The sequence below is a fragment of the Enhydra lutris genome, unplaced genomic scaffold (genome assembly GCF_002288905.1).
Source record: "Enhydra lutris kenyoni isolate GAN:26980312 unplaced genomic scaffold, ASM228890v2 scaffoldscaffold53, whole genome shotgun sequence".
NCBI classification, from domain to species: Eukaryota; Metazoa; Chordata; class Mammalia; order Carnivora; family Mustelidae; genus Enhydra; species Enhydra lutris.
Window position 1 is genome coordinate 9159695 of NW_019154137.1, and position 14407 is coordinate 9174101.

The following is a 14407-nucleotide window of genomic DNA, read 5'->3' on the forward strand; positions in this document are numbered from 1 at the left end:
TGGGTGTGGTACAAAAACAATGAATACTGTTATGCTGAAAATAAATTAAAAAAAAATGATTTAAAAAAAGCATAAAACAAAAACAAACAAACAAAATAAATAAATAAAAATGCATAAAACAGAGTAAAACAAAACAAATTTACCCAGAGGGAGGTGTATAAAAATAAAGTAGCTACATGGAGTAAGAACAAAGGGACTATCCGATTTTGAAGCCAGGCCTTAATAACAATTTTCTGTGTGGTCAAAGGCCAATGGTGGGGGAAAATAAAAAGTTTGTGATAATTATTTGAGTTAATTCCACTGGGAAAACAGTTTCTTCTTAATTTGTAAGACAATGACAGAAGTGTTTTAGCCCCAAATAGTCTGGATATTATTTTAGATCTCTGAGATAATATTCTTTGTTATTTAAAAATACTCTTGTTTGGTAAAATGACGTTAAGTCAAAAAATCAAATGAAATAGAAAGATTCAAGAATGAAAATTGAAATCCCCCTTAAAGTCTCTTTGTAGTAGTTCTTAGGAATAGATTTAATTTGAGAATTTTTTTTTCTTTTCAAATCCTTTTTATCCTTTGAAGTAGAACTGCAGTTTTCTCTCTCCTGAGAAGTCCTCTGTGATTAAAGTGGTTAACTTCCACCCATCTTTGCTTTTGATTATTTTTAAGGAAAATAATGTAAACATTCTACAATTACATATTTATTTGAGATGACTCATTTTTATTTCCCCAAATGAATATATAAGTCTCTAAAGCCAAAACATATTTTATCTCATATGTAGTGGTTTACATAATATTTGATAGTACAGGAGACATCCCATAAGTCAATAATTGTTGTTTTGTCTTATACTACTCATTTCCATCTTAAGGATTTATAAAAGGATGCAAAAATTAAAAATCTGAATATTTTTTTAAAATATTTTATTTATTTTATTTATTTGACAGAGAGAGATCACAAGTAGACAGAGAGGCAGGCAGAGAGAGAGGGGGAAGCAGGCTCCCTGCTGAGCAGAGAGCCTGTTGCAGGGTTCCATCCCAAGACCCTGAGATCATGACCTGAGCAGAAGGTAGAGGCTTAACCCACTGAGCCACTGACGTGCCCCCAAAATCTGAATATTTTAATAAGCTTCAAAATTTCCTTGAGATTTTGGAGCAATTATACAATTTACATTAAATGATGTACATTTAAAACTATGTTTGGTTAAATAAAACGTAAATTTTAAAACTTTTTGATCTGGGGCTATAAATGAACCTAATAAGAGTTCACTCACCTGATGCACAGTAAACAAATAAAAACTGACATTGAGCTTCTGCAGTGAAGAAAGACAGGCTATTTATTGTGTGGTGCCACCCAGGAGGATGAGGGTATGGGGGACCATAGAGTTGAGGGCGAGGGTTAATGTTCAAAAGTTCCAAACTCTCTGTAGCTTGCAAGTGAGGGTTTTAATGGCAAAATTTGGGACAGGGGTCTCCTCTCCTGAGTAGGTGGATGCCACTGATTGGAAGCCCATGAAGCCATACTAGCAGGTGTTCTGGTGATTCTTCTTCTGGTTCCCTGGAGGTCTTTTCCATCTCAAGAGACTTGGAATCTGAAAAAAAAAATCTTTATTCTTTAGGTTACAGATTTCATTATGTACATCTGATGATGCTATCTTTAGAGGGGTGCTGATTAATTACTTGTAAGCTGGTGGTGTTGCATTCCGAAGGTTCCTAAGATTCCTTAACTGGTCCAGTATTACTCTAGTATTTATGCTTTTGTCTGGACTGACAAAATGGATGCTAGCTTCAGAACCACTTTACACTCTTAAAAAAATAAATAAATGAATAAAAATAAGTAATCTCTGATGTGAGAAAGACATTAGGATTCAAAGCCAATGACCAAGAAAGAATTCTTAAGACGTCTTTTTGCAAAAAGGTGTTTATTAAAGCACAGGAACAAGATCTGTGAGCAGAAAGAGCTGCAGTGGGGTCTTGAGGAGTGGCCTATTATATACTTTCAAGTTGAGAGGTGGTTAGGGATTGTGTAAGTTTCTAAGGAATTTTGGAAACAAGGTTCCCAGGACCTTGAGGGGGCTAGCTATCCTTGATAAAATGTCATTTATTTCCATTTAATAAAACCTTAATAACAAGACCCTTCAGATGTATATTTGGGGGTCATATGCTTGGGGGATGATTGCCAACGCTATCTTGGGGAGTAGAGATAAAGGAAGTTTCCAAAGGAATTTGTATATGTTAACGTTGACTTACAGCATCCTGGGGGTTGGGCTAAGGTTGCCTTTTGCCCTTAGCAAAGTAGTAACATCTAGGCAGTTGAGTCCTTAGAAGAATATCGCTCTGCCTGTTTTAAGGACTTGTCAATGGGTTGGCTGTAGATAGTAAGGAAATTTCATAATTTTTCTTCTGCCTTTGTTTCCCACATCAATCTCTACACTCAGTGTGGGGCTTGAACCCACAACCCTGAGATTAACTGTCTCAGGTTCTACTGACTGACCCAGCCAGGTTCTCCATGGGCCATTTTATACTCTTAAAAATTATTCAGAACTCCACAATGAATTTTTGTTTAGGTAGGTTATATCTATCAATATTTATCATATCAGAAATTAAAACAAGAAAACAATTAAAACACAGGGATATACAAGCACATATATGTTAATCATCAAACCAATGACATGTCATGTAGCCTCTGGAAAACACCTCTACTTACTCTTAAGAAAGTGAGAGTGAAAAGAGCAAATAATGTCTTCATATAAGAATGAAAATATTTTGACCTTGTGGACTCCCTAAAAGGATCTTGACAACCCTAGTTTTCCCTAGACCACACTTTCAGAATTGCTGCTCTGAATAACTAAACTCAACACAACTGTTCAAAAGTAATCATATTTGGAGGTTTATGGAACAATAAGAACTAAAGCATTGGTTATGGTCCAAAAAAGTTTTATTTTAGTGTTCTCATATCTGTATCTGTATGTTCTATATGTTAGAGAATAAAAGTGACCACTAGAAGGCTGGGTCCATCCCCAAAAGACTAGGCTTCAAGGCCATAAGACCATCTAGTCAGTATTTCTCTGTTGTGATCTTCAGTAAATATTTCCACTGCAGATAACTGGATCCCACTACAACCAATTAAATAAGAATCTTGGAGGTGGAGCCCAGGAATCTGTTATTTTAATAAGATCTCCAAGAGAGTGTGTTTCTCAGTAAAATTTGGGAACCACAGACATAAATACATGTATAGGTTACCTAAAATAGTGCAATAGTTTGTACCACCACTTGCTCTGGTTTGCCCATATGCAGAATGACCCAGTGCCTCTATAAGGGTTCATCACTTTGTTCAGATATTACTAGGGGGCTGTTGAGACTTTAATATTTGAGTAAGATTACTGTTACCTGCTAATAATCTTCCAAGAGGCACTTTCCCATTGTCAGGCCCACAGTCTGATCTTTTCTTCCCCTTAATAAACACACATATCAATTCACTACTCTACAAATGAAAAGTGGAAGATCTGAAACATTTCAAAAATAAAGGCAAATAAATGACCTCACAGCACTTGTAATTATCCAGGACTTCTGAACAAACATAACAACATAAGCACACAGCGTAATTCAGACAAGAATTAAGAATGGTCTCTGTGGGGACACCTGGGTGGCTCAGATGGTTAAGTGACTGCCTTCAGCTCAGGTCATGATCTCCAGGTCCTGGGATTGAGCCCCATGTCAGGCTCCCAGTTCAGTGGGTAGTCTGCTTCTCCCTCTCCCTCTGCCTCTCCCCCTGCTGGCACTCTCTCTCTCTCTCTCCATCTCTGTCAAATGATAAATAAAATCTTTAAAAAAATATTAGGGGCACCTGGGTGGCTCAGTGGGTTAAAGCCTCTGCCTTCAGCTCAGGTCATGATCCCAGGGTCCTGGGATCGAGCCCCGTGTCGGGCTCTCTGCTCCACAGCAAGCCTGCTTCCCTTCCTCGCTCTCTGCCTGCCTCTCTGCCTACTTGTGATCTCTGTCTGTCAAATAAATAATAAATAAAATATTAAAAAATAATAATAATAATAAAAAGAATGGTCTCTCGGGATGGGTTTTATTATTTTAATTTTGAGTTTCATGAGCAAATTTTCTTGAACACTGTATTACTGTCAGTCTATAAAAATGTTAACACTTCCTTCAGCAACCTATTGATTTGACTACTTGAGTGGTGTGGGGGGGCAATTGGAATGGGAAAAACTATTTTTTTCTCTAAACGTAGCAAACCCTTCAGAGAATGAATCAACTCTTCACCATCAGGGAGCCAAAGCAACTTTCTTTTTTTTTTTTTTTTTTTTTTTTTTTTTTTTGTTCAGGCTTTTCATTCTAATCATCACAGGAGCTTTCAGTGAAACACAAGATTTCCTGCTGTAAAACACAAGATTCCAAAACCCAATTAAATACTTAGTCAAATATTAAAATGCGGACTCATTATCCTAACACAGCTACTGCATTAAATACAACAATGGATAAGATTTATGAAGCACCAGTTAAAAAGTTTCAAGTATTTACAACATGGGGCTTTTTAAATAGTGTAGCTAATCCTCCCCACCTTAATGATTCAGGGAATGAAAAATGGCCTTAGGTGTAGGTGGAATAGGTGACTACCCACACAAGCTATTTACAGTATGCCCTAAAGTCCTCTTGCCTCAGAAATATCATTCACAGTTACATTAGCCTAATATATGTAAAGTGTTTACAGATTGCAAAGCAGTTTCACATAATTATCATATTTAAATTTCTCAACTGCCCTGAAATAGCTTAAGAGAGGTATCATCATCCCCATTTTCCATATAAGAAAACTGAGACTAAAATGTACAAGGCAAGGGATTACATTTTAATTACCTAGTATTTAACAGTTACTTCTCATACAGGATTTAATATAATTCTATCTTTAATCTCACTTTACAAATGAGAAGAGTGAGCTTCAGAGAATTTAAGAATCCTGCCCAAGGTCACAAAACTGGGAAGTTGTAAAGCTGAGACTTTAAACCATGTCAGTGTTCCTCTGATTCCAGAAGCAATGTTCTCAACAACTTGGCACATATGATTCATTTTAATAAAGTTTGATAAAATGTTTCCAACCTGAATTTACAGTGTCTTAATTACAAGTGAGAAGAAACTACTCTAAAGTAGTTTTTGTTTTTCAAACCAAGAGCTCAAAAAATTAAGTATGCCTTCATCTCCTTTGCTCACCAATTAATTCTAGCATGGAGAATATACATATATGTATATGTCATCATTATAGATTTATGGTCTAATGGGCTATGGTAAACTAACATTTTTCATTAAGTTTCCTTGTTTTAAATATTTGTCCATGTTTGTATCTTAATTTACAATATATACCAATGTGAACATAAAATACAGTACTTTTATTTTTAAATTAATACAACTCTCTAATTCAGAAAGATATTCTCCAGAGTTATCATTAATAGCTCACTTGGACAACTCAACCCTACTCCCTATTTCACCTAACACACAGAGTTAACTCTAAGTTCTTCCAATTGCTCCAATACTAGAAGGTGGGTGACCTAACCACAATTATAGGCTCAGCTTCATCTTAGTGCCATAGAAAAAAAAAATATGAGGAATCTTATATCTGCAGCTCAAGAGTTCAACATTAATTTAAGCTTAATATTAGCAAAATTGGGCACATATTAAAATTAGTTTGTTAGTAATAGTCACTCAGTGCTGTGTTATGGCTAATTTATTTTTTCTGTCATCAACCCAGTTGCTCCATACAGGGTTTTTAGCTTTACCATCTTGCCATTGTACCACCAAATGCCTAATCATCACCTGCTGCATCCCTGCATAGGCTGCCATTTTGGGATGTGTTGCAGCTTGAATAATTTCTTTATTGCAGAACTACTTTAGGATGAATCAGTAAGTCCATGAATTAAATAAACTAAACTCAGATCTGGTACACATGTTTTGATCTGAGCCACCTATGTGATTCACCTAGAGTTACAATTAAGAAGCTATGCCGTTAAATGGAAGAAATGTGGGCTTTGATGTCAGATTGGCTATATCTGAATATTATCTGCCATTTACTAGTTGTGGGGTCTCAGAAAACAAAAAAAAAAAAAAACAAACAAAAAAAACCTTAACTTCTCCAACTCTCTTTATTATCATCCCTAGAATAGGTATAATAATAACAACTGCCTTAAAAGTTTTCTGTAAATATTAAATGAGACAATATATATTAGATGACTGGTACAGAGTAAGTGGTAAAAAACAAAACAAAACAAAACAAAACAATTTGGTTCCCCCCCGCCCAATCTGGCTTGTCGTACTGCTAATTAATTTCTAGTTCTCACTCTCAGGAGATCAAGAAAAAATAGAGTGACAGATGTTCAAGGAAGTGATAGCTTCTGATTTATACTGTAAGGACCTATTTAGAAACTGTCCCTGCTCCCCTTCCCCCAGAGGATTTACTTGGAGACAAGTCCCGGAAACCAGCTTCAGGTAACAAAGCCTAGATACAAAGGTGGGTCAGGCCAGGTGGAGACATCTAATCATGCGGTGGGGGGGGGGGATGCATACTGTCTCCCTGGTTACTAAGGAGTATGGGCCCCGCCCTTTGGGCGCCAATCCCAATCAAGGTGTAATAGGCTGGTTCAAATGTCTACTAGGGTAAATTGTAACTCAATTGGTCACCTAGCATCACTGTGGAGTTTCCTGTGTGTGTTACAATCTCATTGGCCACCTGTGCATGGCCAGGCCCAACCACATGGCCTTTGCCCTTAAAAGCTAGTCTGTGAAACAGAGAAGGGTCGCCCTCTCTTGCAATAGGTGCGTCCCCGAACGTTCGGTTAGATTCTTGATGCTTGGCGCAAAATAAATCTTTGCTTGACCTTCGCTTTGTTATCAGTCTCGCTCCTTTAATCACGGACCCATTATTGGGGGATAACAATACAAAGAAATAACCTGTTTTGGAGAAACTGCCATAAATACCTGATTTGAAACTTTTTTTTTTTTTAATCTGGAGCAAAGAACTTGAGAAAAGCAATGACAATATGTTGAACTTCATACAAATAGGTCCAACAGTGAGGCATATATTGTTAGTTGTTTTTGCAAGTGCTGGTGGTGAAGTAACCATACTCTCACTTGTTTATCCTCATCACTTACCACACAGGGTTTGCAGAACAGCTGGTAGCAAAGAGAATAGGAGTACTGCCTATAGTTTTGCAACTGAATAATGCTGTCTGACACATTTGGGGATATAATCATGCTTTTTAAATTTGCTTAATTAAATAGCAACAGACCCTTGAAAATACCTGGTCTATCTTTGAGAAGTACTTTTCAATATCCTAAACTTGCAGAACTTTCCACAAGAATAGTTACATCGCATTTTGAAAGTGAGTTAAGGGATGGAATCTTTTGGCAACAGTCCCCCAGAGGTCAGCATGACAATCTCCTCATCGCTTCCTGATTAGCCTAATGGAAACAGAGAAAGCCATTCTTAGGTTTCTATTCCTTGAAATCTTTTTCTAAGTAAAAGAGAAAGGATGTATTTTAAATGAAACTTTGCTTATACACATACACATCTGCAAAATTTCTTTGAAAAACCCAACAGCGTGATTTGGCAGTATAACCACGTTTAATCGTAATTATTGTACAAAAGTAAATATATCCTTCTACCATCCTTACTTAGCATTTCAACAGTCTTCAAAACCTTTTGAGAGGTATGTCATATATAGAGCTGTGTCATGAAACAAGTGGCCATGGGTAATGAAAAGCATTTATATCTTAGCTGCTTTCAAAGCTAAGCTACTTTTTGGCAAATTCTCAATTTCCATTACCCATGTTTCCCTCTCCAAAACAGTCACTCAAAGAAACAAACAAAAAAGGCATACATTTTAGTACTTCATTTTCAGAACTCAATGGATAATTGAAGTAGCTTAACTCTCTCTTTTTTTTTTTCAAAAGGTAGGTTTTGAGATGATTCCAGTTTTTCCTTTAGAAAATGTGAGTGCCTTTGAATATTACCTGATTGGTACCACTTGACTATTATCTTGCTGATCTTGCTGCCTCTAGACAGTCCAAGTGGTTCTTTATATTTCCATTTCTGGCAAATATGAGCCCTGGATGGGATTAGAAATCTGAACTAAAAAATTCCAAAAATTGGGGTGCCTGGGTGGCTCAGTGGGTTAAAGCCTCTGCCTTCGGCTCAGGTCATGATCCCAGGGCCCTGGGATGAAGCCCTGCATCTGGCTCCCTGCTCAGCAAGGAGCCTGTTTCCCTTCCTCTCTCTCTGCCTGCCTCTGCCTACTTGTGATCTCTGTCTGTCAAGTAAATAAGTAAAAGTCTTATAAAAAATAAAACTAAATTTAAAAATTCCAAAAATTTTCCTTCATTCCTGCTTCCATATCTATTTTTTTTAGTTAACCATCATTACTTTAATTCTTCAAAAATGATTAATCTTGAAACAAAATTTTATACAGAGAAAGTTAGATTTTGATTTTTTAAAATTTTTTAATACTATTTTTTTTATTTCTTTTCAGCGTAACAGTATTCATTGTTTTTTGCACCACACCCAGTGCCTATTCTTGACACAGAATACCATTTCCTTTTTTGCGATATACAGCACATTGATCCTCCCATGTGAAATATTTCACAGCTACTTTAACCTAAAATTATAGTTCCTTCTTCTGAATTTTAATTGTGGTATTAGTTTACAACATGTAGTGAGTTGTCTGTATTTATTTTTATACCGTTCTTTGATTCTTTTATAGGTGTTATTTTGTTTCCCTAGAAAGTCTGAATATTCCTTGAAGTCTCCATTAATTGCATATTTAACTTTTTGATATAAGGCACACTGAACCAAATCGTCAATGCAGTAGGCATTCAATAAACATTCATTGCACAAAACCTAACAAGTTGCAAGGCAAATCTGAGCTAGTATCTATAAATTTATAATACCTATTATGGTTTTGGAAAATTCTCCGGTGCCATTGGCTTTGTCACTGTGCCCAGCTATTTGATGTCCATATTATACTTCAGTTTTATGTAATCCAATGAATATATTTTTACTAAACAGATATTTCTAGGTAAACCAGCCCATGATTGCAATAGTTTGATAGGCATAAAAGGGTTTCCTGGGGCTTCCTTGTCATTATTCAGGGAAAAAAATGCATAAAATATGTAAATATGACTTACCACCTATTAGGCATTAGCACAATTTCCCTCTGACATAGTGTTAAGAAAGTTCTAATGCTCCACTACAGTTACATTGCTAATAACAAATTTTCTGATGTAAAAGAGCAAGGAAATAATAAACTGAAGAAAAATATAAAGAAAGCTGGAGAATCAATAAATTTCTTAATAGTGAACCATGCTAGGCAAGTGAACAGATTCTTTTGGGAGAAATGTTGGAAACATGCCACTTTCATCTTTCAAGGAGATTAAAAAAACAACAAACAAAACAAAACAAAACAAAAAACCCTCAATGCTGTACATACTTGGACAAGGCACCCTGGCAGGAAGATCGGGATTTACAGACCCAAAAGGTTATTTCTATCATGAATTGTGTTGCTTCACAGCACTGACAATTTCTTTGCATTAGTATTTTATACTTATCCACTGCACACATACATGCACACACACTTACACACACATTCCATATATAACTTGAAACACATTGTATTTGAGTCTGTTATCTTTCTTTAAGAAAAAATATGTAACCTTTGAAATATAACAGCATATTCTGATACTGGGAATATAGAAAGATTTTAAAGTCTTCAAGATATTGTCTGAAAAGTGCAAATCTTAGGTAAATTTAAGGAAGTGAGCCAAGTTTATGGCTTTATCCTAGAGCAAGATTAATAATCTTAGATGAGGGGATGGGCATTGTAATTTCAGAGCAATCAATCTGTATATCAATGGCAGAAAATAAAATCTGGGGAAGCATACTAGTTTAAAGTGGAGGAGGAGAATGAAATTTAGGCTCAAAGAACAGAAAGTGCTTTCTGCAAAGAAGTTACAAGGTGAAATCTGAACTAATATTCATAAATTTATGATATCCGTTATGCCTTCCATTCCCCTTCCCCTTTGTAGACAAGTTCACAGAGTTCTATTACAGGAAAAATGTATATTTACAGAGCTCTATTACAGGAAATATATATATATAACACACTCACAGAAGCACACATGAGCACCAACATACAGAACCAGTAAACTAGAAGGTAGAAAAAAAAAAACCTGAGAGACTAAAAAATAAAGCCAATATGATTTTTAGGGTAATTTTTTTATGACGCTATTTTTTTCCCCAACTTCAAAAAAGAGACTCAGATTGAAAACCAATTTAACCCTATAAACTTCTGTTCTCCTTCATGTATGCATCTTCAAAACTGAAATTTTAAATTACAAGACTAGGCATGGTACAGTGATCGATGTTTGTATTTTCAAACACAAGGAAGAGACATGGTAACTACCTTTCCTAACTAAAACTTCAGAAATAACTTTTAATAAAGTACCAGGCCTCCATGATTCTTCTAAAATCTTTAAATGATTTTTCTTTCCATCTGCCCTGCAACAGGGTTAACTTTGCGAAAGTCTTTACCATCCATCTACTTCTATGCAAAAAGGTGTCTTACATTTAGCTTCAAAGGAGTGTCACAGATTTATCCCCACCCCCTCCTCACTCCTTTCCTCCCTCCCTTCCCTAGCAACTGTTAACCTCAGAAAGAGAACTCCAAATCTAGAAACAGTTGGTCTCTGGCTTCATTCGAGTTGCCAAGCAGCTCTAAGGCAGAAGTGCAAGTCCTCTCTCCAGACTGAATTGGCCTAATCGGCATTCTGCTGGTTTTCTCCATCACCTCACAAAGGTTTTCCTGATCAACTTTCTGCATGGCTTGTATTGAAAATGTGTAAGTACAAAACTGTATAGTACTGTTTAATTTTGAAGGCAAAAGGCATTTTTAATTGGGACAGGGACAAGTGGGCTGGAGAGCGTGCAGGAGGGGATCACAGACAAAAACTTTGCAGGATACAAAATCTGGTACTAAAAATACCGCATTTAAGGGCAGCAATTGTATTTATTTATTTATTTACTTATTTATTTATTTGACAGAGAGAGAAATCACAAGTAGTCAGAGAGGCAGGCAGAGAGAGAGGGAGAAGCAGGCTCCCTGCTAAGCAGAGAGCCCGATGCGGGACTTGATCCCAGGACCCTGGGATCATGACCTGAGCCGAAGACAGAGACTTAACCCACTGAACCACCCAGGCACCCCAAGGGCAGCAATTCTTACATGTAATTTTGAAACAAAATTGCAAATCCTTAGTCCAAATAGTTGGTATTAAACTTGAGGAAATTCGTTCTCTAGGGTGTGGTACGGGTTAAATGAAAGAAAATTTTAACAAAATTCTGTTGCAAATGGTGAATGGTGCTTCAGAGAGACAAACACACTAGAGCATTTGTTAACACAGATAACCTTTCTTTGACTTCAGTGGAGAAAGAAGAAGGAAAAAAAAAAGTCTTTCCTTACAAAACTTTCTAGAACACTCGTGCCAGAATCTGAATGCTGGGCTTTAGTGGAGCATGGGTCCTACGGGGGGACTGGAAAGAGCTGCTGTTTTCTATGGCAAGCCTGCTCATGCATCCCTTAAAGAAACTCTCTGGGTCTTTGCTTCCTTGCTGCGTTGAGGAGGTGGGGAAATGAGGAATGGGGTGGAGCCACAAGAAAGCCATAAAGGGAAATTGGGGTATCTGTTTAAAAGAAGCCATCCGGTATGGTGAGCATAGGCTAAAAAAGTGCTCGCTGACTTTACGTGGGAGGAGATAGGCTCTCCCTTTACCTTTATATAGGTATATTCCAGCGAGTTTAATCAATCACATATTTCCAGATACTCTCAGATCACTGCATTTCCTATTTATTTATTTAATTATTTCTAGTTTTGCAAGCCTTGGTGGACACGCCCCTTCACCTAATGGAGCAATTGCCAATGAGTGTGGGATGCGGGAGTCGCGTCCCGACGACATGTCCCTCCAGCGTCCAAGTTCCATGCCAAAAGATGATGAGGAGGCTTGGGGCCACCATTGGGTCCTGCTGAGAGCTCCCGTCAGTGTGCTGACTGACCTGGCAAGAGAGCAGCTGGAACGACCCTCCGAGACAGCAGGAGCTTGCATTCCTGTCAACAGTTCCAGAGCTCACAAACACCCCTATGGGCCACCACCTGTTGTTATGGAAGAGTCCCTAGCAACAACAGAAGTAAATAGCTCTGAGGGGTTGGCAGGCTGGAGGCTTAGAGAACAGGATTCTATTAATGTGTCCCAGGAATTCTCTGGCAGCCCTCCAGCACTGATGATAGGGGGGGCAAGGGTGAGCAGTGGGGACACCCAAAGAGGTGGCAATAATGCAAAGTTATACCTGGTTTTGCCAGGTCAAGGGTTCTTTCCATCCAGGGGTCTGCAAGTTAGAGGGCCCCCACATATCCCCACCGTTAGATCAGGGGTAATGATGGAGCTGCCTCCAGGAAATACAAGAATGGCCAGCAAGGAAAGGCTGGCTCATGTTTCTTTCCCACCAGAAGGCCCCCAGCACCCAGTGGAGAACTGGCCTAAGCCTCTCCCTTTGTCTTCCAGTACTCCCGGTTTACCTTCTCACCCTACTGCTCACTGCTTTATATCTCCTCGACCTCCAAGTTTCAGTCCATTTCTTGCTATACCTATTGCTTTTGCTCCACCCCCGATATTTGGTCCTACCCTGCCTTCTTATTTGGCCAATTTTCCTTCCTGGGGCATGCCTGCTCCTGAGCTCTCAAACAGAGAGAAAAACTGATGACAAGAAAGGGCTGGGGGAAAAGGTGAAAATTACTCATTTATGTTTTAATATTTGAAAACCCCCTACCCTCTTAGATTTTGCTTGCCTTATGTGTTTGGAGATTCAATAAAGATTCTGAAGTTTGAAATATTGTGAATTGTTTTTAAAAATGCAACCCCGGGAGCTTAAACTTTTGCTTTTGTTTTCTAACTTTAAGGAAATTAAAGCAGTCATGTGCTAGTACTTTCTAAGTAGCTTAGTTGAATCCCTAGTCTTGGCTTGCTCCTGTGTGACTGGGGGAGGGTCAATAGTGTTCTTGCAAGGCCAGATCTAGGGTGGGGAATTACTATCTACCTAAGGCTATGGGGGTTGTTCACAATAGGATGGAAAAAATAAAATAAGGTACATAAAGTAGACCAAAGTCCAGATAATAGAGAAAAATGCACAGTGAGTGAGAATAGATGAGACCAGTGAGGGTACTAACCAACACTTAACAGCCAATTAGAGGCTGAACCAGGCTCAAAGGTGAGGAAAGAAAAAGGCAGGAGTGGGATGCCTGGGTGGCTCAGTGGTTAGGCCTCTGACTCTTGATTTGGAATCAGGTCATGATCTCAGGGGTAAGATGTAGCCCCAGATCAATGCTGGGCATGGAAGCTGCTTAAGATTCTTGCTCTCTTATTAAAAAGTAGAGGAGTGGGCAAGGTAGATAAAGTTGTAGATCATTGCTTCAAACATGATCTAGTCTGCCCCTCAACACTACACTGTTCAGGTATATGAACACAGTATATACAGAGCTGGCTTTATAAAAGTCCAGGGACAAGGTGGAAGAGGGCTGATCTCTTCACCTATTGCTTGAATACAGGGCTACTATCTACTCAGAACTTTTAAACACAAATGAAAATATTTTACTCACATAGAATTATTTTCTCTGATACTGCTGTGTTTGTACTCTATAATGTGCTGAGATGCCTTATTATACTGATGGTTCTGAGAGATTATCACAATGTCTGGATAGAAGCTTTTTCAAATTCCAGCGACAGATGTGCAGCATGCAGAGTGGAAAGATGGTCATTCTGACCACTGCACAACTCATTCACTATATAGTAAAATGCCCTAAAACAAAGCGCCATTATGTATGAACAACCACTAAATTAGAAATGTCTTTAGAGAATGATTCTTCAATTAATCATTTTTTCAGGTCCATAGCTGATGGTGTAGGTGATGTAAGCAGTTAAAAGCTGAGAAAACCTGTAGATCCAAAAGACATCTAGCCTTTAAACAAAGCCTTAATGTGTTTTTAGCACCAATAACAGGTTTGTTGCTACTCTGACAAAGAAGGCACATGGATCCATAAAGTTTCTTTTTCTCCATTTATTTAATAATAGACTGTTTTAAATTTACAGGTGACAGTGCAGGGCTTAGAAGGAGCATCTGGATAATGCTTGCTAAAATTCCCTTCGCTCTTTGTATGTCTTAAGGCTGGCACAATTCCATCAATTCACTATGGTGGGTTGAGCAGAAGTATTCAGCAAATCATTTGACAGCTGCTCACTATGAGGTAGCTTAGTCCCAGTGTACCAAACACTTACTGAATTTTCAGCCTTAATGAACAGAGGAGTTGGGCCTGCTTATAGTCA

General features: G+C 37.9%; 1 protein-coding gene across 1 annotated transcript; it reads left to right on the forward strand.

Annotated features, from left to right (window-relative positions):
• Positions 1–10726: 10726 nt before the first annotated feature.
• Positions 10727–12912, forward strand: LOC111157315 (proline rich 32). The gene is made up of 2 exons (XM_022518620.1): positions 10727–10877; positions 11912–12912. The coding sequence occupies exons 1-2, from the start codon at positions 10858–10860 to the stop codon at positions 12786–12788; spliced, it is 897 nt and encodes a 298-aa protein (XP_022374328.1). The 5' UTR covers positions 10727–10857; the 3' UTR covers positions 12789–12912.
• The last annotated feature ends 1495 nt before the right edge of the window (positions 12913–14407 follow it).

Bases quoted from the DNA above. Each gene is read 5' to 3' on its own strand.
- LOC111157315 (XM_022518620.1), top strand. From the start codon at position 10,858: ATGGCTTGTATTGAAAATGT. The intron at 10,878-11,911 runs GTAAGTACAAAA...TAGTTTTGCAAG, and splicing joins ATGGCTTGTATTGAAAATGT to CCTTGGTGGACACGCCCCTT.